This window comes from Marmota flaviventris, chromosome 3 (genome assembly GCF_047511675.1).
Source record: "Marmota flaviventris isolate mMarFla1 chromosome 3, mMarFla1.hap1, whole genome shotgun sequence".
NCBI lineage: Eukaryota > Metazoa > Chordata > Mammalia > Rodentia > Sciuridae > Marmota > Marmota flaviventris.
The window spans coordinates 41,815,688-41,842,862 of record NC_092500.1 but is presented as its reverse complement, the minus strand read 5'-3'; the positions used below and the strand labels follow the sequence as shown (position 1 = coordinate 41,842,862).

The window sequence follows — 27,175 nt, the reverse complement described above, 5'->3', positions numbered from 1 at the left end:
TGACCTACTTCCTTCAGCCACACCCTACCTGCCTATAGTTACCACCCAATTAATCCATGCAAGGGGATTGATGCACTGATTAGGTTAAGGCTGTCATAACCCAATAATTTCACCTCTAAACCTTTTTGCATTATTTTGCACATGGGCTTTTGGGGGACCCTTTATGTCAAAACCATATAGCATGTACCAAATTCATGGCCTATTAGCTGTTGTCTACATGTATGATTTCAGTAATTGTTAATGCATTATTAGTCAGTTGCAAACCACCTAATGTGCAGATGTCTAAAGACTCCCTGGTGCAATTCTATATAGCCATCATGTTAATTCTTAGGTTTCATATGAAGATTAAATAATGCACATGAAGAACTTGACTAGCACACAAAATATGTATGAGTCAGGACCCCTACAGGAAACAGAATTCCTTCCACTTGGTCCAGATGAAGAAGAGTTAGTGAAAGTACTACTTAGAGTGATATGGGAGGACTAATGGGATAAATGAGGGGTGGTAGTCATCCATAACTAGAAGTACCCTTCAGGCTGAAGGGGCATAGCATGGGAAAGAAAGTCTTACAGAAGTTGAATGAGAGCTGGAAGCTTAAAAAAAGCACCATCAGGTAAGCACTGTAGACTAAGGGATGAGGCTGTCAACAAAGATGCTTTGTTGGGAGCTGGGGTTGTGGCTCATTGGTAGAGTGCCTGCCTGGCATGTGTGAGGCACCAGGTTTGATCCTCGGCACCACATAAAAATAAATAAATACAATAAAGATATTGTGTTAAAAAAAAGAATACTTTGTTAAAGCAGGGTGTGACTGGGAGGAAGTATTCTGACCTTCCTCCTGCCTTCCTGCCTCCTTCTAGAGCTAGAGACTCCCATTGGCTAAACCCAAACAATGGCCAACTGCTAGACTCCAGTTTTGTTAGAATCAGAGGCAGACAAGAGAAAAGAATAGATTTGAGATGGAGAAAGGAAGGAAGAATGCTGGTTAACCAATATACTTTGATTCATTTTATTTATTGATTGGTACCAGGGATTGAGCCCAGGGGTGCTTAATCACCAAGTCACATCCCCAGCCCTTTTAAAAAATATATTTAATTAGAGACAAGGTCTCACTGAGTTGCTCAGGGCCTTGCTAAGTTGCTCAGGCTGGGTTTGAACTTTTGATCCTCCTGCCTCAGCCTCCCGAGTGCCTAGGATTACAGGCTGGGATTATAGGTATGTACCACCACATCAGCCTGTGACTCATTTTAAACCAAAATATACTATCTCAATCTTAACAAAGTGGATAGAATATTGTTTTTCCTCCTGCCATGGAAATAAATTATATGGAATTTTGTTCATATATAGACTCACACATGCCTTCCTTTTTTTCTTAACTTTTTCATTTATAATTCATTCATTTAATAAATGATTATGGAATAGCTACTTTATCCTGCTTCCCTTTTAGAATAGCTACTTTGAGAAATATGTTGGTATCAAGTATAGTATTGTTATTCTTTCCTAACGAAGACTATCATTTATAAACCACTCATATCAATTAATATGCATTAAAATAATATCATATTATAAAAATTCTCAGTATGAAATTTTCATTTATAAAAGGAAACAGTACTTGTTAAAATGTGTATTTCACATTTTAAATATTCCTATATTTGAGCAATCTTTTTGGGATTGTATGCCCATTTTAAAATCTGATGAAAGCTATTGATCTCTAGAAAAAATGTGCAGAAGGGCTTTCATTGGTACTATCTCTGGAGGGAGCAGGGCAGGGTCTTAAGCTTACTCAGTGAACTTTCTTAGATACTCCTCCTCTCTCTTCATGTGCGGGTCCTCAGGGGTTTTGTTTAGATTTACTGGTGCCCTGGAACATTGCACAGAAATGGTCAAAAGGCAAAGAATAAAACTTAGTGGCACTTCCTACCATGGCCACAACTTGAGTTATTCCTAAAGAGTAGTAAAATGATGGATCATTGGCGCATAACAAGAGAAATCTGCCCTGACATATAGAATGAGGAAGGTGTTAAGAGGTTTGAAAAGTCTGTAAGGAATCTTGCCCTTTCTAGGGATCCCTTCTTTCCTGAGTGAAATCAACCTATAGGTCTGGAAGCAGGATATTTGTAGACAAGTTCAGATTTAACAATTCATCTTCTCTCTCTATGCCTTCAATACATACATTGCTTCAAATCCTCATTTTTTGGGCTGGGGATGTGGCTCAAGCGGTAGTGCGCTTGCCTGGCATGCGTGCGGCCCGAGTTCGATCCTCACCACAACATACAAAGATGTTGTGTCTGCCGAAAACTAAATAATAAATATTTAAAAAAATTCAAATCCTCATTTTTCTCAACACAAATTTTCTATCCTCTTTTTTGCAAAAGATATTGATAACCCTTGAAGGCTGACTCCCAGTTATTAGCACTAATTCCACTCTCTTAAGGACAAAATAAAAAGTTTTGTCTTTAAACATTCTCTGGAAAGGAGAGATGTGCATATCACACTGTTTTGCTTTGTTTCCCAAAGTTTCATGTGCTAGAAGCTTGGTCCCCAATGTACAGGTATTAAAAAGTGGTGGGCCTTTAAGAAGTGGGGCCTAAGGGAGGTGATTAGGTCAGAACTGCACTCATGAAGGAATTAACATTGATCTCAAGGGGTGTTTTAGGTCTTGCAAGAATGGGTTAGTTTGAGAATGAGGCCTTCATCAGATGCTAATGCTAGTGTCATGCTCTTGCAACTTCAAAACTGTGACCTAAATAAATCTCTTTTTATATAAAGTACCTAGCCCACATATAAAAAATGTTCATCATCTATAAAGTACCCAGCCTCAGGTATTTTGTTATAGCAACACAAAACAAATTAAGATACACACCTACCCCTCCCCTAATAAAAGCAATGAGTAATAATAAAACATGTATATATTCCTTCTAAGGAAGCAAGTTTAGGGGAAAAATAACCTGTTCTGATAAGTGATTAAATGTTTTCATCCTGCTGGATTCTTATAACTACACAATTTGTAGACGATTTTGGGAGTTTCGGGCTTTACACACTGAATTATCTACTGTTACATAATAAATTATGCCCAAATTTAGCAGCTTAAGAAAATAAATAATTGCATTTTACACAAATTTGTGGATCAGAAATCCAGGGGAAACTTAAGTAGGGGGCTCTGGCTCAGGGTCTCTAAAGAGCTTGTGGTTGGGGTATCAGCAGGGCTAGAAACCATCTGAAGGCTTGATTGGAACTGGCGGATCCACTTTTAAGATTACTTACTCACAGGCCTGGTAAGTCAGCAGGGGTTGTTAGCAGTAGGCAATAGCTTTGTGCCAGATGGACAGCACCACAGGACTCCTTGGGTGTCTTCATGATATGGCTACTGGCTCCCCCAAGTTAGGGATATAACAATGAACAAGGCAGAAGCCATGATGCATTGTATTACCTGGCCTCCAAAGTCATACCCCTTTTTCGTACAATATCTTATTGGTTATACAGGTCAACCCTACTCGGTGTTAGTGAGGGCAAAGGTGAGAATGCCAGGAAGCAAGAATCAATGGTAGCCTCCTTGGGAGCTGGCCATTACCAATGCCAAATTTCACACATTTCCTTTAATGTTCCAGTTTGATTTCTTCTACATCAATGATTCACATTGAATATGACTGTAAAAAAAAAATTGTCTCTACTTTGCTTAAAATAGGAGTACTGTTATATGTACTTGCTTTCTTTTCAACTCCTGTTTCATCCCAGTTCTAAGTAGTCAGTATTCTATTTAGTTCTAGAGTCCACAATTCCAATGAGACATAGAAATCTGTGAAATGGCTTATAAGAACATTTTATCATTAATATACTTAATGAATTCATATGATTACATAATAGTATTTAGCTGGGCTAAATAATCTGACTGGCATCTTAAAAATATCTCTGACTACATTATGGTTATTGTTTCCAATATTCATGCAGAACAAATGTTTAATAAGTAGTTGCCAAATGTTAGAATGAACGAATATAGTAAAGTTGCAGTCAGCAAAATCATCATATAAAAATCAATTGTTTTTCTATACACTAACAATGAACTACTTAAAAAGAAAACAATACCATTACAACAGCATCAAAAAGAACAAAATAAAAATAAACTTAACCAAAGAAGTAAGATACTTGTACAATGGAAACCACAATTTATTGATGAGAGAAATTAAAATAATACAAATAAATGTAAAGACTTCTCATGTTAATAGATTTGATTAACATTCAGAAATTAAATTAATATTGTTTATAATGTTCATAGTACTGAAAATGATCTATAGATTCTAAGCAATCCCTTTCAAAATCCCCATGGCATTTTTTTATAGAAGTTGAAAAAAATCCTAAAATTCATACAGAACCACAGAAAATTGAATAGCCAAAAATGATCTGGAGAAAGAATAAAGAGGCATGACATATCCTGATTTTTAAATATATTAGAGTGCTACAGTAATTTAAAAAGTATGGGACTAGCATAAAAATAGATAAAGAGAGAGCTCACTAATAAACTACACATACGTGGTCAACTGATCTTTGACAATGGTACTTAGAATACACAATGTGGAAAGGACATTCTCTTCGACATATGGTGCTGGAGAAAGTGGATATCCATACGCAAAAAGGGAAATTGGACCCTTATCTTGTAGCACACATAAAAATCAAATTAAATGGGTTAAAGAATGAAATGTAAGACCTGGAACTGTAAAAATTCCTAGAAAGAAAACATATGCGAAAAGCTTTACGACATTGGGCTTGGCAAAGATTTCTTGAATATGACATAAAAAGCACAAGCTATAAAGGCAAAATTAGAGAAGCAGGATTACATTGAGCTAAAATGTTTTTGTAGCACAAAGGAACCAACCAACAAAGTAAACTCAACCTATGGAATGGGAGAAAATATTTGCACATCACATATCCAATAAGGGATTAATATCCAAAATATGCAACAAACTCTTACAACTTAATAGTAAAAACAAAACAAAAAAAACCCACCCAGATAACCCAATTAAAAGTGGGTAAAGGATTTAAGGACAAATGGACAAAAGGTATGTGAAAAGATGCTCAACATTACTAATTATTAGGGAAATTCTAATCTATACCACAATGAGATATCACACCTGTTAGTATGGCTACTAGAAAAACAAACAAAAAACCAAAAGATAACAAATTTTGGCAAGGATATGGTGAAACTGGAACCATTGCACAATGTTGATAGGAATGCAATGTGGTTTATCATGCTATAGAAAATAGCATGATAGTGTCTCAAAAAAATAAATAAATAAAAATGTTGAACTACCATAGCTTTCAGCAATCCCACTTCTGAGTATATAAAATTGAAACCAGGATTTCAAAAGGGATTCATATGAACTCCTGTGTTCCTTGCAGCATTATTCACAATAGCTAAGATACGGAGCCAACCTGAATGCCCATTGGTGGGTGAATGGATAAAGCAAATGTGTTGTATAAATGTAATGCAATATTATTCAACCTTTAAAAAGAAGGAAATCCTGTTATATGCAACAACATGGATAAACCTGGGGGCATTATGATAAGTGAAATAAGCCAGTCAGAGAAGGATGAATTCTGCATGATTCCATTTATGTAAGGTATCTAAAATAGTCAAGCTGATAGAAACAAAGACTAGAATGGTGGTTTGCAGGGTTGAAGTGGGGGAAAAACAGGGAGTTTCTGTTCAATGGATATGAAGTTTTAGTTATGTAAGATGGGCATGTTCAAAATATGTGTACAACATTGTGCCTATGGTTAACAATGCTTACCACGCACTTAAAGATTTGAGAGGGTAGTTCTTACCACAATTTAAAAAAAAGTATTAAATGAAGCAAGTAAATCATTGGAGATAATTGAGAAGAAATACGTGGTAGTGGCAAGAGTAGTAGATGGGGGGGGGGGGGATTCAAAAGGCTTCTAGATGTGATCCTGCTACTAGAACCAGGGATTCTGTAACTTTAAGAGGGTTTCTACATTTCTCAACCATCATTTATTCATTTGTGAAATGATAGAATTGTACTAGACCTGAATGATTGCTAATGCCATCTTCAACTCCAGTAGTCTCCTGATGTTACATATGAAACCTTATTTCTATAATACCCCATTCCCTGTCTTTAAATCCATTTCACAATTCTTCTCTAACAAGGTCTAGTCTTTTCTTGGAATTTTTATATATTTTTAGCTACTATTCTGTATTCCTCCATAATTTTATGCCATTCTTTTGTCAGCCTATCCAAGCAGTATACTTTTTGGCTGTGCTTACACTCCAGTGAATATATTGTCTCAAATTTGGGGTATGCTGTTAAGAGCTCTATAATTACCAAATGGACTCCAATTATATCTAATGAATTCATTTGATCCATACTGAACACAGCCCAATTCAACATGTTTCTGAAGAATATCTGCTTTTTTTTTTTAGTTCAGTTGTTCATTTAAAAACTATTTGTCTTCTTACAGTGAGCAAGGCAGTCACAGACCTAAGCTAAATTGTTTCAACTTTTCAGTTTTTAGTATTTTCTCTATGTTAAAGTTATATAATTCTCAGAAGTCACAAATAAAAACGTCTACAGTAGCATTAGTGAAATATTCTCTAGTGTTCTCCATGCCTAGTTTCTTCACTCCTTCAATTCATTCAATACTTTATTAATGACACCTCTCAATCTCTTCAATTTCTTTTCCTTACTCCCATCTTCTATTCCAAGTAAATGCATGGCATAAGGAAGGGTATGGAAGAGCAAGAAGAAAACTGAAATGTTGAAGTAAAAATGATTTCTGAACACATAAATAGGTTCTTAAAGCAATTTGATGCTGGAAAGACAGACCCCTCATTCCATCTAGCTTTGCATGAAGATTCTTGATTTGGGGCAGGACTAAAAGAATGAAAATCAGCTGTGCTGGGAGGGCACACATGTATAAAGCCAGCTGCAAAGTTAAGAGAATGTTCTTTTTCTCATAGCCAACAAGCAGCTATAGAATGCCACATCCTCTTTACCAAGGAGCTATTTTCATTTACTACTGCGGGTACCCAGTTACTAAGTTGCCCTAGCTCAAGACAACATCCAATCGCTTGTTATTTCCTGCTTTTCTACACCCCGCCTTAGAAACAATGTCCAATCCTGAACTGATCCCCAGTCTCCCCAGACCCTCCTCAGGATCCTTTGGCGGGAACCTAAATCCTGTCATATTCTTCAGTTCCTCTGGCGTGCCTTTTCTCCTGATTTACAAATAAACCTAATTTTGTAGGACCGCAGGCTTCTTTCTGGTGGTCTTTGGCTGATTTGACTTTAATATTAGACAGGCTGGTAGCACGAACATTTCCCGATCTCAGCTAAATCTTCCTCTGAGCTATTTTGATGTACAATCTTTAATAGCTAAAAACAAAGACAAATGTTTTCTAAAACTGCCACCAGCCCATTTCTAGGAAGCAATCTCCCCTTCACGTTCCAATATCCTTTATAGTCCTAATATCCTTTTAAGAATGGCTTTAGTCATTTTATCGGGGTCGCGCTTCAGTGAATTCAGTTTAACAAGACTTCGATTCGGAATTCCTGGGTTTTACTAAAATGCAGGCTTTAAGCTCCTAAGTATTTTTTAATGTGGTACTAACGCAAGGCCAAGGAGGGCAAGCCGGGGTCATTTAAAAAAGGTTTATCCAGAAGGAAGTCCCACGAGTTCTTCCACACCCCCCGCCCCACTCCCGCAGGATAGGTTGGGAGGTGACCTTTTTTGACTGTGGAGGAAAGGGATGCTTCTTTCATCTTCAGGAACGATGCGCGCCTGGACTCGAGCCTCAGCGCCCCAGAGCCTCTCCCTGGGTCCGGGTGCTGGCTCCGCCCGGGTCTGAGGAGGGCGCCCGGGATGGGAGAGCGGGGCGCAGGGCGTGGGCCGCCTGGAGCTCGGGAGCTCCGTTTTGGCTCCCCTGTCGCCGCTAGTTCCCGCAAGCGAACCTATCCGTGGCCGCGCCGCCCCCGCGGGGTGGCCGGAGGCACACTTCTGCCTGCGGCCGGGGACCCGCCTCCCGGCCGCTGCGCCCACGCCCCGAGCGGTCCTCTGGCCCCAGCGCAGTGCAGCAGAGCGCGTTCCCGCCCGGGCCGGCCGTGCTTGCGCGCACGCGCGCAGGGACCCGCACCCTCCGCGCGGGGAGGGGGCAGAGGGGGCGTCACGGGGGCTGGGGAGGGAGGAGGCGGCGGCCGCGTCGCCTCCGGCGGGGCTCGCGCTTGCCTTGGCGCTCGCCCTCCGCTTTGCCCGAGCCCCGCGAGGGTGAAACGCTTTCTCCCGGCATGCAGCGGGAGGAGGGATTTAACACCAAGATGGCGGACGGCCCGGATGAGTACGATACCGAAGCGGGCTGCGTGCCCCTTCTCCATCCAGAGGTGAGGGACCGCGTCGAGAATATTCCTCCCCTGCCTCCCCGACCTTTCTTCCCAAGACTCGCCGAGGGCGGTGGCCGACGTGTGTAGGGTAGTGGGACATGCCGAACTTGGAGAGGGTGGGGAGGCAAATCCAGGCCCGAGCGCGGCTGCGAGCGGATAACGGGGGAGGAGATAGCGGGGCGGGCCCGACCGGGGCGGGCTCTGGGACGCAGTCCCTGGCTGTGTCTAGAGGACCGAGGTGGGGCTGTGCATGGTTCTGCTCTGCCATCGCACTCCTTGCGGGTGCACAGGTGACCCGGGCCCAGAACCGCGGTTTGAGCCCCGGGTGTTCCTCCAAGCCTAGGAGGGCGAGGGGGCGAGGAGGAAGCGCGTCTGTTTTGGATACGTTCTTGTCCTTCGCGGGCCGGCCGAGTGGCACTGTTCCTTCCGTTTAGCTCACTGTTTCTTGGCCATAATGATGTCCTTCCACGTTATGCCATAATAGTACCTCGGGCACCTTGTGCCAGGTGCCCTTATTTGAGCATTTGTCCTTAAGTGATGAAAAAGAGCGGCCAGAACTTTGGGGAATAGACCCACGCTCACATTAGCTTGTCAAAGTACCGCTTTTTTTTTAGGAGCTAGGGGAGAAGAGTGCAACACGTTTCCCATCACAATCTGAGTATCTTCCCGTGTAAGTAAACAGTTCTCTGCTCTAGGATCAGTCACATTCTGTACTTGTTTACTTCTTAGTTTGTAGCTGAGCTAGGGCTAGTTAAGGCCTGGAAGCAATTCTTGATGCATTCTGGGTTTTAATGATCTACATTGACCTGGGGCTGGTGGAGGGCCGTGGCTTCCTGAAGAAGTCAGGTATTTTTTTTGAGGTTCAAGAATGAAAACAAATCAGTGTTATGGGGTGAACAAACATGGAAATCTTCTAATCTGGTTACTTTGCATTAGAATGATTCTATTTCTGGGTTTGTAGCCAGCTCCTCTTTTTAAAATAAAATGTAAATAACAATCACCTTCTCTTATATTAATATTCAGCCACCCGCACATTCATCCTTTTGGCTTACCAGAAATAGTTGGGTCACTTCCTTAGGAATATATCCCTGGGTTATATTTTTTAATGTGGTACTAACGCAATAGAAAAGGCTACTTTGGATTTCTGACAGAACTAAACATTTTTTTTTTTTTTTTTAACTATAGTGGAAATATTTCAGAACTGGCATTGGAGATATTTCTTTTGGTTTATATACTTAGGCCCTAAAAATATGTCAAGAAACGAAGTAGTTTTCAGATGATGCCTTGAAAATGTTGCTAAACACTTATCTGTTTCTGTGGATGTATTTCATATACTTAAATGTTTGTTTATTTTCATGTACATTCTTCATAAACCTTTGTGTTGTATGTTGTCACTTTAAGAATAATGTTAACTGGTAACAAATTCAGAGATTGCTCTGAATTGGGAGGCTTAAAGTTTAGAGAAAGTGTTCAGGTTGCCATTTAATAGGATAATCATATTGGAAGTGAGAATTGGTGTAAATGATATGTGTGTGTTTGTGTGTGTACATATATTGTTCCCTCTTACCTAACAAGCACAAGATATAATTCGTTTAATTCATTTGGACTTTAAGCTCATAATGGTGCACTGGGGTCTTTCTGTATTTTTTTTCTGTGGTTAGTGTCTTATATCTGGTACAGACCTGGTATTCTACTGCTTCCTAGTAGTGTGTTCTTGGTCATACTATTACATTTCTAATTTTATCATTTATAATAATGGGGTGATAGTAATATTTAACTAATGGGCCACTGAGAAGATTAAATGAGATAATGTATTTTTGTTAAAAAATGTTTTCCGTCTCCCTTGGAAAGAAAGCCATTCTTTGTCTTGGTGATCAGTGATAGTTCTTTTAACTACGTTTTAGAGAACACAGCATTGGGTCAGACAGACTTGGATTCTAATTATGAATCTTCCCTAGGGTAGCTAAGTGGTCTGAATCAAGCACATAATTTCTTTAAACATCACTTTGTTTATTAGAAAATAGAGATGTTTCCTAATTTGCTTGCTGTTAAGGGATTAGGTGAGACTATGTTGAGATTTAAGAACTGTCACATTGTAGGTACTCAGTTAATGTTACTTCTTTTTCCTCTCTTCAGAAGGAGGGAAGTGTTACCATATTTATTTTGGTTTTGGTGAGTGATTTTGAAGCTTATGTGGGTTTTAATTTAGTGGAATAGGATCTTGCAGTAATGTTTTTATTTTACTTTTTATCTTCAGATTTAGTGTTATCACAAAAAGTTTTTCACTAAATATGTTGAACAAGTGAATTTTTGTGGAATAAAGAAATCAGCCATTTCTTAAATCTCCAGTTAATATGCAAACTGTCCACTGTTGAAACCTTCCGTAGAGGATTATGCAATTAGATGAGCAATGAAAGTCTCTTTTTTGAGGCATTTGGGGGTATGAGAACCTTACTTTTTTAATGAATTAAATCATCCATTTAGTTTATCCTGTTTGAGTCGGGCATTGTTCTGGACTGCGTAAGACTTCAACATTTTTGTGGTAAATTCAGTGAGAGGCAATGTAGAATATTGGTAAAGAGCTGAGTTTTTCTGTTGTCAAATTGAAAATCTGGGTTTTGCCACTTATTACCATGATGGTAAGTTGCATTTTCCTCATTTATAAAATTGACTTTAATGTTACCTTTCTTTTAGAGTTATCATATTAGGTAGGGTAATGTTTGTAAAACAGCCTTCAAAGACCTAGGCTGCCAAGCCAATGGAACCTTCTAAAAGCCATGGCATATAGTAAATCCTGAAAGGGAAGTTGCTATTACTTTGTTTTCTGTTGAAATAGATGATTATTCGTTTATCATAATAGAAGAATTAAAGGCTTTTTGCAAAAGATGAACTGATTATCAGGGGATTAGGGTGAAAGTCCTAGCTCTGTGACCTTGAGCTATTGAGCTAGTAAGCTTTTAACTGCAAATAGTTTCTTTGCTTTTAAGGTAAAGGGGCCAGACTAGATGATCCCTAAGATTTGTTTGAACTCCGATGTTCTGATTATAAATTGTGATTTTCTAAGAGAATCAACTTGGAACATCTAACTATTAGGTACATAGCACTGTATTTGGTTTTATAGGTTACCATTATGGTTTGGATGTGATATATACCCCAGAAGCTCATGTGTGAAATGGTGGAAGAAGGGTTAGAGGAGAAATAATTGGGTTTTGAAAGCCTTAACCCAATCAGTGAATTATCCCCTAATAGTGATCAACTGAGTGGTAACTGATGGCAGGTAGGGAATGGCTGGAGGAAGTGGGCATTGAGGGTAAGGGTTGGCAGGTAGGGAATGGCTGGAGGAAGTGGGCATTGAGGGTAAGGGTTTGAGTATATATTTTGTATCTGGTGAGTGAAGTCTCTTTCTGCTTCCTGATCATCATGTGAGCCACTTCCCTCTGCCATATTTTTCCACCCTAATGTTCAGCCTCACCTTGAGCCTTGAGGAATGGAACTGGCTGTTAGTAGACTGAGCCCTCTGAAACTATAAGCCCCCCAAAAAACTTTTCCTCCTCTGCAGTTGTTCTGGTCAGATCTTTTAGTTATAACAGTGAAAAGGCTGATTAAGATAGTTATAATAAAAAGAATAGTGTATATTTTTCCGGAAGGTGTTGCTCTAGTTAGGAACATATATGCACTTAAAACACTTGACAGAATCCAAGTAAGTCTGGAATTGAGTACTGTAGCCTAAGTAGTGTCAGGTTTCTGTCTCTAGAATGGTTAGAAGAAAGACTTTGAGGGACAGATAACCATATGCTGGCCTGCAGACTAGCAGACTTGCTATCACTCGTCTTCTGTTTTACCTACTAATACATCTTCTGTAAATTACCTCATCTCTTCATACACCAAAATACCCTCTCCTGCCAGAGTGTCTTAAGAGCTCTCTATTTCAGAAAGCTCTGACTTGTATGTGAAACAGTGGAAGAAGGTTTAGAGGAGAAATAATTGGGTTATGAGAGCCTTAACCCAATCAGTGAATTATCCCCTAATAGTGATCCACTTGAGTGGTAACTGAAGGCAGATAGGGAATGGCTGGAGGAGATGGGCATTGGGGGAGAGGGTTGAGTATATATTTTGTATACAACTGGATTGCCTAGATCACCTGTGACTTCCATTCTTGCTTTCTTTCTTTTTTTCTCTCAATTTCAAAACTTGCTACTATCATTTTTCCTAGTTCTCCTGTTTTAAGTGGTAACACTTTTTATTTTACATTCATTTATCCCCTTTCTTGTCTCATCATTTTTATTGTTTGAATATTAAACTGAAGTATCACAACATCTACTCTTCATAGATTTAATAAAATTTACTTTTTGAGGCTTATCTTCAGTGATACTGATTTTTGTTTCTATTTCTAGTCTTACTATGTATTTAGAGAAATATATTTGCATACGTATGTAAGTTAACTCATTTGCTTTCAGAAAGCAGAAAATGTATTTGGAAGTTGATTTTCTTCTGGTAGGTTATGGCATCTGTTCTTGTTCAAACAAATCTTCCTGCAATCTTTAGGATCTGATGCTTCTTTTTTTCCAGCAAAAAATGCTATAAGTCATATAGTTGTAATTTAGATTTAAAAATACTCAGTAACTACTGAGTCAATACATGTAAAATTAAAATGTACTAACTAGTGACCTCAAGGATTGTGGCAAATCCTCTTAAAGCGTCATCTCATTGTAGTATTTTACTGTTCAATTTTATTACAGACGGACAATTCTTGAATAAAAGCAAAATGTCATATATTTTAACTTTAGAGTTTGAAAAATAATGATTCAGGACAATATTTTATTTATAAAATACACAAATAAAAAATTAATCCCATGGAATATTTATTCAATCCTAGAATAATAACTTCATTTAGTTTTTTTTTAAAGAATTGTAAGCCACTAATTCAAGAATTGTATAAAACTTCAACTTTCTGTGTAGTAGATACTCTGAAGAACGTATATTCTGTTGTAAAGGCTTAAACAATATTTTTTTTTTCATGTTGAAAATGTACCAGACAAATCACTGTTGTTGTTTTTTTTTTGGTAGTAGTGATTGAACTCAGGGGCACTGGGCCACCACTGAGCCACATCCCCAGCCCTATTTTGTATTTTATTTAGAAACAGGGTCTCACTAAGTTGCTTAGTGCCTTGCTGTTGCTCAGGCTGGCTTTGAAGTCGGGATCCTCATGTCTCAGCCTTCCTAGCCGCTGGGATTATAGGTGTGTAACCACAGGGCTCGGCTCAACTCACTATTTTTGAGAATTAATATATACTAAATATAATAGAATCTTTCTTTGATAAATCAAAATATGACAGTGTCTAAGTGTTGTCTTTTTTGATTTTCAGTGCTATTGTTGAGGATATGGAGATGATAGGGCCAAATGTACCTGAAACAATTTTTGTATATGTCAGATGGCTTGTAATTTTTATCATGTGTTTTTTTCAGCCAGGTATGGTAGTGCTTGCCTGTGCAGCTAGGAAGGCTGAGGCAGGAGGATTGTGAGTTCAAAGCCAGCCCTTAGTAACTTAGTGAGGCCTAAGCAACTGAGCCAGACCCTGTCTCTATATAAAATATAAAAAGGGCTGGGGATGTGGCTCAGTGGTTAAGCACCCTAGGTTTAATCCCTGATACCAAAAAAAAAAAAAAAAAAAAAAAAAAGAAGAAGAAGAAGAAAGAAATTCTTATTGAGATGTTACTATTCTATACCCTTGTTTAGCTTTGAAGAATAATTTTCTATTATGAACACTTACTTTATTAAGAATTTAATGAATGATGAATAAAACTAGTGACTACCCCTATTTTCATGAGGGGAAAAAATGTCCTTTGAGCTGAATACAGAAGTTCCTCATTTTGTTAATGAGAATCCTCTGGTTGCAAATGTCAGCAACCCTGTTGAAACTTAACATGGGTTAAAAAAAAAAAAAAAGAATTTACTGTCTCAACTCCAAAACTCAGGTGGCAAGAGTGCAGTTGGACTCAAAGAACTTTGGAACCTGAGATGAGAATTCCCTAAAACTCTGTGTCTTATCTCTGTCTTCCTTTCAGCTTTATTTTCTTCAAATGGAAAGCAGCTTCTTTCCTACATGTAGTGTGGACATGGATTCCAGCTTTATTTATTTTTATTTTTTGACCATGTATCTCAAATATAGCTGCATATTCTCCCTTTTTCCACACTGAAAAGTGCCATTTTTGGTTCTGATATGGTTTATATGTATACTCTATGACTGTGGCACTGTAATTGGCCAAGATCACTTGGTTGGAGTTGGGGGAAAAACAGCTGGGTAGTCAAAACTATTTCTGTCTTTTATACTCTTATGAGAACTCTATATTTGGTTTGTTTCCAGCCTTCTAGTTTTTAACATACTTTAAGAGATGTTGTAATTACATTGAACTTATTCATCACAGTAAATGTTCTAGATGAGCTACTGAATAGCATTCTTTATGAATTAAATCTAGACTAGGAATTGCTAAATGTTTTTTGTACAAGGCCATATAGTAAATATTTTCAAGTTTGTGGGCCACATGAGTTCTGTAGCAATCACTCAACAGTGTGGATGTATGAAAGCAGCAATGAGCAAAGTGGAAATGAATAAGCATGCTGTGGTCCAATAAAACCATATAAAATTAGGTGATTGGCCAGATTTGGGCCATGGGCCACTGTTTACTAACTTTGGTGTACACAATGCATAGACACTCTTAAGATATTTATGTTAAAATATATCTTAACACAGAATTCTATTGATCTCTGATATGTAATAACTTCATTATAAATGGATATATATGGGGGAGATGGTTGGATGAAGTAAGAGTATGTGTGTGTACATTAGAATCTCATGGGGAGCTTTGTCAGAATATACGTTTCTATATATAACCCCTCAAAATTTCTAATTCATTATGTGGGTTTGTGATGTGTATTTTGAAAAAAGTTCCCAGATGATTTTGATAAACATTTTATTTTTATCTCCAATATCACTTTGATATGTGGGAAACATTTATTATAGGAGGGGGAAGGAAGCTCTTTCGACATTTAATATATGAGACTTTGTATTGAGAACTTCTAATGTTATCTCCTTACTCTTCTAGACAAAAATAATGGTAATAATTGGTAACACCAAATTATAGCTATGAACTAGGCATTATCCTAAACATATTTGTATATATATTCATTTAATTCTCCCACCTTTGTGTATCTGTTTTACCACTGAGGAAATTCGGGCAGAGGAAAGTCAATTATCTTGCTGATCAGTGGCAGAATTGCATTTAAATTCAGGTTGCTTTTGTTTTTATAGCACAGTACAATGTGATAGAGATGATACAGTTGTAGAATTGATTATTGTTTGATAGGATTAGTTATCTATGATAGCAAAAGTATTCATTTATGTTTTGTTTTAGAATATTTTATACTTAATTTTATAGACTTAATTTTTTAGAGCCATGTTAAATTCATAGCAAAAATTAGTAGAAAGTACAGGAAGTTCCCATAAGTTTCCTGCCTGTAAAACTACATAATCTTACCCACTACCGACATACACCAACAGAGTGGTGCATTTATTGTAATAGGTCAGTCTACATTGACGCATCATTATCATTCAAGGTCCATCCTTTACATTAGAGCTCACTCCTGGTGTTTTACATTTTATGGATTCTAACAAATATATGTGTGTGTATCATTACAGAAGGTCCTCTACTTAAAATTTTTAACATGGCGTCAGAGCCATATGCATTCAGTAGAAACCATACTTCAGATACCGAGTTTTGATCTTTTTCTTGGACAACAGTATAGGAATACTCTCATGATACTGTAGGTTAGGTTTATTTAAAGCTTTTTTAGCTTATGGTGAATTCATTGGGGCCTAATCCCTTTGTAAATTGAGGAACAAATGTACACTGTCATACAAAATAATTTCATTGGCCTAAAAATCCTGTGCTCTGCCTATTCACTTGTCTCTCTTCTTTGAGGTAACCATTGATATTTTTAATGTCTTCATAGTTTTCTCTTTTCCAAAATGTCATATAGTTGGAATCATAGAGTATGTTGCTTTTCAGATTTCCTTCTTTGACTTAATAATATTTATTTCAGGTTTTTCCATGTCCTTATCAGACTTGAGAGCTTATTTCTTTTTTAGCACTGAGTAGTATTTCATTGTTTGGGTCTATACAAGGATATCTTGGGTTCTTCCAAGCTTTGCTCAAATACTTTTTGCTGTAGTTCTGCAAAGTACATGATGAACTGTTCAAAACCCTATTTTTGTTATTAATAATAATACAGTATAAAAACAGTTTTTTTTTTTTTGTGGTGCTGGGGATCGAACCCAAGGGTCTTGTGTTTGCAAGGCAAGCATTCTACCAACTGAGCTATATCCCCAGTCAGTTCTTCCTTGATGTTGAAGGTTAGGGAAGATTCATTTTTTTGGCACTTGTTCTAAGGCACATTCAGCAACCCTTTGACCCTTTCTTTAAACATCATTCCCCGTTAAAATTCCCTTCTTTAAATTGGGGCATTATAGTTACATCTCTAATAATGGGATTCATTGCAATATGTTTGTACATGCATATAACATAATTAAATCAATTTCATTTCCCATTACCTCTCCTTTTCCTCCCCTGATCTCCTTCTACTCTACTGATTTCCTTCTATTTTCGTGTGATTCTCTCCCCGCCCCCCATTTTTCTCTAGCTTCCATATGCGAGAGAAAAGATAGAACCCTTGACTTTCTGAGTATGGCTTATTTCACTTAACATGTTGTTCTTCAATTCTGCCCATTTTCCTGCAAATGACATAATTTCATCCTTCTTTATGGCTGAATAAAACTGTTGTGTAAATATACTATGTGACTATATTTTCTTCATTCATTCATCTGTTGACAGACATGTAGGCTGGTTCCATTTTGTGGCTATGTGAATTGCACTGCTATAAACATGGGTGTGCATGTATCACTATAGTATGCTGACTTTAATTCTTTCGGATAAATACTAAGAGTAGTGTTATGGCTCCATTCATAGTCTTTTGAGGAACTTTTATACTGATTTTCGTAGTGGTTATACTAATTTAGAATCCCACCAACAGTGTATAAGTATTCCTTTCTCAACATCAAAATTTCTCAACATCACTAACATCAAAATTTTCTTTTTTCAGCCTATTATTTCTCCTGCTTAGTGGAAATTAATAATAAGGTAAAATATATTTCATTAACTTCGAAAGAAGGTGATTTTCTTTGGAATAACCCTAAATGTTAATGGGATTGGAAATAGATATTCTCAGTGTTAAATCTGTGACAAAAGTTGATGAGAGAACAGGTGGTACTGATTTATTTATAGGTGTCTCAGGTTTAATCCTTTTTGAAGAGTCCTGGGATCATTTGTATTATTTGTAAATCAGTCTAAAGATTTGTTGGTGGTCTGCATTCTTGTGTTTTGGATATATTCCTGGGAGAATGATGTATAACATCCGGCAGTTAGTAACTGCATCATCTTGGGTAAATTAATTCACCGTTGGTACCTTAGTCTTCTTGCCTGAAAAATAGAGATAGCAGCATCTACCTTAGAGTTCTTGTGAGATTGAGTTAATGTACTGTGTGTTATAGATTTTAACATGTATATATTTTCTCAATCTCTGAAAAATATTTGTGTTTTACAGTTAATACTCTTCTTACTTCGGTTAAGAAGCACTAGTGATTAGTTATCATTGCCTGTGAAGGGAATTGTGGTTATTCCTGATGGCATAATTGCATACCTGCAGCTTCCATTTCAGTCAGCAGTCTGTTTGAGAAACATTTGACAAAATATGATTTCCTGATGATATGAAATGCTATCATCAAAACTTGTAGAATGTATATTAGCTTAGAAAAAAAATCCCAGAGATAATAGCAATATTATTTTAGGAAATACTGTATTCTAGTGTTCCTGGTAGCTCATAATCAGTATTGTAATGAATAACTTGGGGATTGGTAACTCTAGCATGAACAGTGATTCAAAAAAGGTCAATCTTGAAGTTTTACCAATATAGTAATTTTATTTTTCTCCTTTTGATAGGTCCCAAACAGTGATAAATGCTTAAAATCGTTCTAAACAAGTTTATAAAAGATCTGTTAATTAGTGTAAAAAATCTTCCAGTTAGTAAATAAAAATTCTAAGTGATACAGCATAGTATTGTAGTCCAGTTGGCAGTGTTTTTTTTTTTTTTTTTTCTTTGTAATACCTACAGTAATGGTACATCTTAGTCAACAGCATCTTTAGTTCTATGAAATTCTTGGCCTAAATATTTGAAGTTTAGAACAGTACCTGGGAAATAGAATTATGTATTATTGATCTTAAAATCACTACTTTTTCCTGTAGTTCAAGATTCTGAGAGAAGATGAACGCTATTGTTAATCTTATTTGTATCTTGAAGATTTTATTTGTCCTGTACCTTCACTGAAATTGTAATTTATTCATTAGTCTTTGTTCATATTTGATAAGTCTAATCATTAATAAATTGTAGACATTGATTTCAAAGGAAATTTTGTTTTCTTTTTGAGCACTCATAAATATTAAGGATTTTCCAGTTATTTATGTAAGAAGTTAATTAATTTGATTCCAAAAGCTCCTATTATTTAAACTTATTTTTTATTTGTGTCCATTTTCTTGTAATTGAATGTAATCACATCCAAAAAATGGACATTCTTAGAAAAAAATTTTGATACACTAGAATCTAGCATTATTACATACAGATCCATGTAAACTTACTTTCTGTACTGCTAAACTTAATACTTAATTTATTTCATATCATTGAATAATGTTTTGAATTTTCAAGGTACCAAAAGTTTAAGCCCTCACACTATTTTTTTTGTCTTAAGAATCAATGACACGTGATTATTTTTATACATTTAAATAGTCCCAGAGGTCCTTGCCTCCAGTAAATACATACTTCTCTTATTCCTTAGAGGTAACAACTAATTTTTGTTGCAAGTGTAAATATTTTATATAATTTGTTTTGTTTCTATTATATAAATAGTACATTATAAAATTTTTCTAAATATGTTTGGACACATTCTGTGTAGCACATAATAGTCTTTTCTATTCTTTTTTACTGTTAAGACTTTCATTATCCAGTATGATAACAAACAACATATGGCTGTTTAAATTCAAATCAAAATGAGTAACATAAAAATTTAGTTTTCGGTCATGGTACATTTGGCTGTGTGTGGCTACTAACTAATGTTATTGACCACACAGGGTTATAAAACATGTCTCCATAATTGCAGAAAGTTCTGTTTGACAACATATGTCTGCACAGTGTTTTAAAAAATTGTATATCTTTTAAAAATGTTTTTTTTACTGCACAATTATTTTTATTGAAGTGTATTTTAAGTTATAAATGGAACAAGTTTTAAATGTTTAGGTTGATAACTTTAAACATTTTAAGATAATTACAGATTCATGTGTGTTTGTGTAAAAAAACAAAACAAAAAAACAACAAACCAGGACCCCTGGACCTGTTACTCAGGTTCCCTGAGTTGTAACAGTATGCAAAATTATAGTATATTACAACCAGGAGGCTGATGCTGATATGGTTAAGGTCCAGAACATTTCTGTAACTATAAGGATGCTTTCTATTGTCCTTTTATGATCATATAGTCTTTCCCTCCAGCTCTCAACCTCTCATTAACCCTTGGCAACCACTAATCTACTCTCATTTCTATAGTTTTGTAATTTTATGAATGTTACATAATTGGAATTGTATAATATGTAACCATATGGGATTGGCTCCCCCCCATCGCCATTCAGCCTAGTTCTCTCAAGATTTATCAGGTTGTATGTGTATCAGTAGATCATTCCTTTTCATTACTGAATGATAGCATGATATGCGTGTACAACAGTTTTAACTACTTACCCAAGGTAAGTTATCTGAGTTGTTTACAGGTTGGTTATTAAACATTTGTGTACAGATGTTGATGTAGATATAAGTTTTTATTTCTGTGGGATTAAACACCCAGGAGTACGAATCATACGGTGGTTGTTTCCTTTATTTCTCCCTCCCTCTCTTCCTTTTTTGGTGCTGAGGATGGAACTCAGGGCCTAGAATGTGCTAAACAAGTACTCTGTGGCAGAGCTATATCCCAATCTCTCCCATGATAGTTGTATATTAATGTTTTTAAGAAATTGAAAAGCTGTTTTCCAGAGTGGCTATACATTTATGTTGCAACCAGTAGTGTGTAGTGATTGATCCTATTTCTCTGCATCCTCACTGGCATTTGGTGTTGTCACTTTATTATTTCTGTCATTATGGCTTCTTTCTAATTTGGTTTTCCTTGTAACTAATCTCTGGGAGAGTCCTGGTAGGGGGCGGTGATAGGGAGGGGGATTAAGGTCAGGTATGTGTGACAGGTTAGACATGAGGTAGTGAAACCAGAATTCATGCAACAAATTTATTACATATCCCAGAGGTAAAGGGTGCCAATAGAAAGTGGGAAGAGGGTGAAGGATGGAGAGGGGATATCTTTGGGTCAATGGCAGTATACTGTTTGTTGACTTTCCTGTGGGGTGTTTTGGATTAGCTAGTGTAAACCATATTGGCTAATTAAACGGAGGAAATCAGGGAGCTTACTTACAGTATAATGGTGTTGCCCATTAGGTTTTTTTATCATGGTCAGATGCTGTGTGGTGTGATTGGTTTTGGGTCAGTGAGGTAAAGAACAAACGGACTTTGTTGCAAACAATCACATAAGAAGGAGAGTTTTAACTAGGCCAGTGGTGACAGGGTTCTACCATATTTCAGATAAAGTTGGGCCTAAAAATGGATGGCAAAGTAACAACTATATTAAGCAAATTTGTACTTTTTAATTTTAGCCCATTTCAATAGGTATGTGATGATAAGCCATTGCCATATTTGAATTTCTTTAGTGGCTAATGAAGTTAATTTTCTTTTAGTGTACTTATTTGCATTTGTGTATCCTCTTTGGTGAAGTCTATTCTTGTATTATTAGTTTACTAGGGCCACTATTACAAAATACCATAGACTGAATAGCCAAAACTATAGGAATAGGGAATAGTTTTTTCCCTACACTTTTGGAAACTAGACACCCATGGTGTTGTCAGGTTTTCTTAAGTCTTGCTGCTTGGCTTGCAGGTGGCTACCTTCTCAAAATATCCTCACATAGTCACTTTTGTGTATACATGTTTCTTCTTAAAAGGACAATAGGTTGGATTAGGGCTACTCTAATGACCTCATTTTAATTTATTTGCCTCTTTTAAGGCTTTACCTCAAAATGTAGTCATCTTTGAGGTTTTGGGGGGTTAGCGTTGGTAAATATATGAATGTTGGAGTATACAGTTCAACCCATAAGAGGCTCTTTTGCTTATTTGCTAGTTGATTATTTTACTGTTGAGTCTTGACGAGTTTTTTTTTTTTTTTAAATGCATGTTCTTTAGGTACTATTCTTTTGTTGTGGTTTGCAATTATTTCTGTGTAATTTGCATTATTTTAATTTTTTTGGTCTTTATAACTAACAGTGTCTTAGAGCAAAAGAAAAATTGTTTTTTTGGTACTAAAGATTGAATTGAGGGACTCTTAAACACTGAGCCCTATTCCCAGCCTTTTTTTTAAATTGAGAGGCAGGGGCTCGCTGAGTTGCTTAGGGTCTCGCGAAGTTGCTGAGGCTGGCTTTGAACTTGTGATCCTCCTGCCTCAGCCTCCTGCACCACTGGAATTATAGGTGTCTGCTACCATGCCTGGAATCAGAGCAAAATTGTTGATGTAGCTTATACATTTTTTTCTGTTTATGGATTGTACTTTTTTTTTTTTTTTGTCAAATCTGAGATCTCCTGGGCTGGCCTTAGAGAGGTTTTCTTCTGTTTTTTTTTTTTTTTTCTTTAAGTTTATAATTTTATTTTTCGGTATTAGGGATTGAACCCAGGGACACTTAATCACTGAGCCACATCCCCCTTTTTATATTTTATTTTGAGCAAGGTCTCACTAAGTTGCTTAAGGCCTTGCTAAATCGCTGAGGCTGTGAACTCCTGATACTTCTTCCTCAGCCTCCTGAGCTGCTGGGGTTACAGACATGTACCACCATATTCAGCCTTATAATTTTATTTATTTAGTTTTGGGGGGGCTGGGGATTGAACTCAGGGGCACTTGACCACTGAGCCACATCCACAGCCCTATTTTGTATTTTATTTAGAGACAGGGTCTCACTGAGTTGCTTAGCACCTCACTATTGCTGAGGATGGCTTTGAACTCCTGATTCTCCTGCCTCAGCCTCCCAAGCCACTGGGATTACAGGCATGAGCCACCACTCCTGGGATAATTTTATCTTTATTTTATTATTATTTTTTTTTGGTGGTGGTGCTGGGGATTGAACCCAGGGCCTTGTGCTTGCGAGGCAAGCACTCCAGCTCCTGGGAGGATTTTATTTTTAACATTTAAGTTTATAATTAATTTTGAGTTAACTTGTATGAAGTATAAAAATTAGAGTGGGGTTAAATTTCTTTCTTTTTTTTTTTTTTTGTTTTTGTCCAATGCTTCAGCACCATTTCCTCCATTGAATTGCTTTTACAGTGTGGTAAAAACTCAGTTGAGCATATTTGTGTGTTTTTATTTCTGGGTTTTGTGTTCTGTTTCATTGATATATGTCTGCCCTTCAGTCAGTACTACACAGTATTGATTACTGTAGCTACATAGTAGGTGTTAAAATTGAGTAGACTATTTCTTCCTCCTTTATTCATCTTTTTCAAGATTATTTTAGCTGTTTATTTTTTTGTATTCCTATATAAATTTTAGAATGTCCTTGTCTGTATCTACCAAAAAAAAAAAAAAAAAAGTCTTGTTAGAATTTTGAAAGAAATTACATTATCCTTGTTTGGGTGAGAATTGACATCTTTGCCATGTTTAGTCTTCCAGTTCATAAATATGATATATCTGTTTATTTAGATCTTGAAATCCTTTCCTCAGTATTTTTGTAGTTTTTAAGCACAAAGGCACTGTAGATATTTGGTTGCACTAATTTCTGTCCCTTCATGTTCCCTCTGGCATTTCTCTTCTCTTATATCTGTTTTTGTTCAGCATTTCTCCTGTCCTTCAAACAAAACTAATACCATATTTTCTCTTTGATCCCATTTCCCTTCTAGCTGCTGCCTCATATGTCTGCTCTTATTTGTAACAGAATTCCCTCAATGAGTTGTCAGAATTGTCTTTACTTCTTTCCACCCACCCTTTCCTAAATGATCTCCAATCTGACATATACCCCTGCCTTCTCAAAGTATTGTGACTTCTTTATTGCTTAATCTAGTGGTCATCTTGCAGTCCTCATTCTTTTCTGACTTTCAGCAGCATTGATACAGTTGGTCTCTCCTTGGTCAACTTTCTTCACTTTGCTGCAGAGGAATACAGATCAAAACAAGATAAATATGATATCTCCCCAAGTTAAGAAGTCAGATAAATCTAAATATAGTGAAAGAAAAACTCATATTTAAAAAAATATTTTTTTTAGTTGTAGATGGACACAATATATTTATTTATTTATTTGTTTTTATGTGGTGCTGAGTGATAGACCCAACCTGATCTTTTCTTAAAATTGGGAGCAATCTCGCCACAAAGCCATGAAAAAGATAATTTCGGCTTTACTATAAATTACTGCAAATTCTGAACCTGCTTGGAATGCCTGCCCGTGCCTTGAACTCACCCATGCCTGGCTCTCTGACCAGATAGCAGCCCTCTCTGAAACTTAGTGACACCTCATAAATATTGGCCTTCCCTGGCCAGACAACGACCCTCTCTGAGACTCTAATGGTCCTCATAAATTCTGATGTTGGGACCAGCAAAAAATGTAAACTACCATTAGTGTGATGCTTGTCAGAGTTCTGTTATCTGTAACCCCCCTTTGTGTAACTTTTTGGGCTATAAAGCTGGGCTGAAGGAAAGCTGGGGGGCTGTCTTGTTCCCGCCGTTTTGGGAGGGAAAGGCAGCCTGGCCGGTCGAAATAATAAACTTGCTTTAATTTGATTTTAATTGGAGTCAGTGGTCTTTTCTTGCGTCCTGGTCTAACATTGAGGACGAAACCCAGTGCCTCACCCGTGTGAGCAAGCGCTGTACCACTGAGCCCCAGCCCCAGCCCAAGGAAAACTTGTATTGCTGGTAAAGAGTCTAAATTAATTCTACTATATTGGAAAGCAGTTTAATGATAGTAAAGCTGGAGATACTCAGTCTTTTTAGTCATAAAATTTATTCATAAATTCTAATAGGTGCCCTCTTAAAGAAACCTTTTTTTCTTTTTTACACTGGGGATTTAATCCAGGGGTGCTTTCCAGGTAGCTACATCTTCAGCCCTTTTTATTTAAAGACCTTGCTAAGTTGCTTAGGGCCTCCCTAAGTTGCTGAGGCTGGCCTCAAACTTGGAGTCCTTCTGCCTCAGCCTCCCAAGTTGCCAGGATTACAGGTGTGTGCCAGCACACCCAGCTTAGAGAAACTGTTAATAGATGAAATTTGTGTAAGATTGTACATTGTATTATGACTTAACAGTAGTATAAAGTATAAGCTATCTAATTGTCTCGGTAAGGGAATGTATGTGGTTTATTCATGCAGTGAAATACTATTTAGTCAATGCATTGAATAAATTAGAGCAATGTGTATCAGCATAGATAAATCTGAAAAACAATGTTAAAAGAAAAATACTAGATGAGAAAGCATTAGCCACCACATTTGTGTATATGAGGTTATTAAATGAATACCCTGTCATCTCAACTTTTTTCCTGGAGCCCAAAGCTAGGAACACTAGTTGACAAAGGTTCCTTGCATTGTAAACAGAGGTCTCAAACTTTCTGGAAAGTGGTCATGATTGGCCTAGAACTCCATCGCCTCTGGCCTGTCCAAGAGAAAGAGAATTTAATGTGAGGGCAATTCTTTGAAGAGTTAACCAGGGTAGGGGATTCTTCCTAAACAGGATGCTTAGCATGATTCTTGCTAAAATTGAGCTGTGAAGGCCTAACAAAGGTTGAGGTGGAGTTCTAGTTAAGATGAGGGCACACAGGAACTTGGTTAAGGAGAGGGTCTTTTGTTAGTACCCATAGGGTGAATTTCAGAACTCTCAAAATGTCCCACTAAACAGCCAGTAGTTGTACTTGTCCCATGATATTCTGAAGGTTGTAACTTGGACTTTGTTTCTTGTCACTTCTCTATACATATTCTTATCCTTTGGTAGGCAGAATAATTCCATCCATCCACTGTGCCCCCCCCCCCCCACCATGGTAGGTTCTTGTACCTGGAACATATAAATGTTACCTTGTAAGGAAAAAGAATACAGAGAAGTTAAGGAATCTCAAGAAATAGATGGTTAAGGATCTCAAGATGGGAAGATTATCCTGACTTTAGCTCAGTGATAATGATTTTGGATTTCTGACGTTCAGAACAATAAGATAATAAATTGTGTTGCTTTAAGCCACTAAGTTTGTGACAGTTTATTTCATGGCAGTGATAAATTAATTATAATGATTTGTTTGCATAGCAGAGGGAGAACAGATAATAGGGCAGTTAACTGCTTAAGGTAAACAAGGAAGGCTATGGTGAAGTTTGAATTGTAAATTGAAGGGTTTGTAAAAGTTTGCCCAAGGGGCTGGGTTTGTGGCTCAGCTGTAGAGCATTCACCTAACATGTTTGAGGACCTGGCATGTTTGAGGCCCTGGGTTCGATCCTTAGCACCACATTAAAATACATACATACATACATACATACAAAGGTATTGTTGTAACTAACTCCATTTAATTAGCCCCATCTTTCCAACCCAATAATTTATTATCTATGCTGACAATCTGTCCTTTGCTCCTGTCTCATTCCCCCTCTCTAATTAAGGGAACCCTTACTGCTGTAAGGGGAAATGGGCCTTAACTCTGGCTGCTTCAGGCTGAGAGGGGGCGATGTAAGGCAAGCAGTTTGGGTTTCCCTTTTAGGGATGTTTTTGGTTGGTTGAGGGGTCTGTGGTAAAAGTTTGGTTTGGAAAAAACAGCTTGTAAAATTATCTGGGAGATGAGTGCTTCTCTGAGAGAAACAAGTCATGAGTACTAGAATGATATTAATACAAAATAAATGCTGTAGCATCTGGAAATTGTCAGTGAGTATCATGATGATAGAGACCAGACCTCGTCATAAGGTGCAAGAGCTAAGAAGTTGTTCCCATGACATGGCCTCTATTTGGGAATGTAAATTTTTAAGGATATTAGTTACATTGCCAGATTTATCAGGAATGTAAACACAACACTTAGTTTTTATAATATCACAGCCATCCCTTTATTTCAGTCTCTTAGGGCTAGATAATTATACTAGCAAATACAAATCAAGTCTGCCTATGTAGGAGGTTAGGAAGATTTGTAGGTATTAAATTGATTTTAAAAGCTTTTTGGGGCTGGGGATGTGGCCCAAGTGGTAGCGTGCTCGTCTGGCATGCGCAGAGTGCTGGGTTTGATCCTTAGCACTACATAAAAATAAAATAAAGATGTTGTGTCAACTGAAAACTAAAAAAGAAATATTAAAAAAATTCTCTCTCTCTCTAAAAAAAAAAAAAAAGCTTTTAACTCTTGACAGTCTCTTCTGATAGTTATTAGGCACTCCTGTCTAAGAATCCTTTCATAGCCTCCAGTCTTACTTTTGGTAGGGCTGACACAGTGTACATCTTAAGTTACATTAAAAGAATTATTGTTTTTCCTTTTAAATGCCCAGGTATGGCTCTGCTTTGGTTATAACTTTCTTGCCAGGTATTTAAGACCATGGTAGTCAAATTGACCTTGTTTCTATTAT

General features: G+C 37.1%; 1 protein-coding gene across 2 annotated transcripts in view; it reads left to right on the top strand.

Annotated features, from left to right (window-relative positions):
• Positions 1-8,234: 8,234 nt before the first annotated feature.
• Zdhhc17 (zinc finger DHHC-type palmitoyltransferase 17) overlaps positions 8,235-27,175 on the top strand; it is a 96,205-nt gene continuing 77,264 nt past the window's right edge. The window contains exon 1 of one of the 2 annotated variants that reach the window (XM_071609668.1): positions 8,235-8,388. In XM_071609668.1, coding sequence (XP_071465769.1) covers positions 8,296-8,388 — 93 coding nt within the window. In that variant the 5' untranslated portion in view covers positions 8,235-8,295. The remainder of the gene's footprint in view (positions 8,389-27,175) is intronic. The other variant, XM_071609669.1, reaches the window with a different exon arrangement.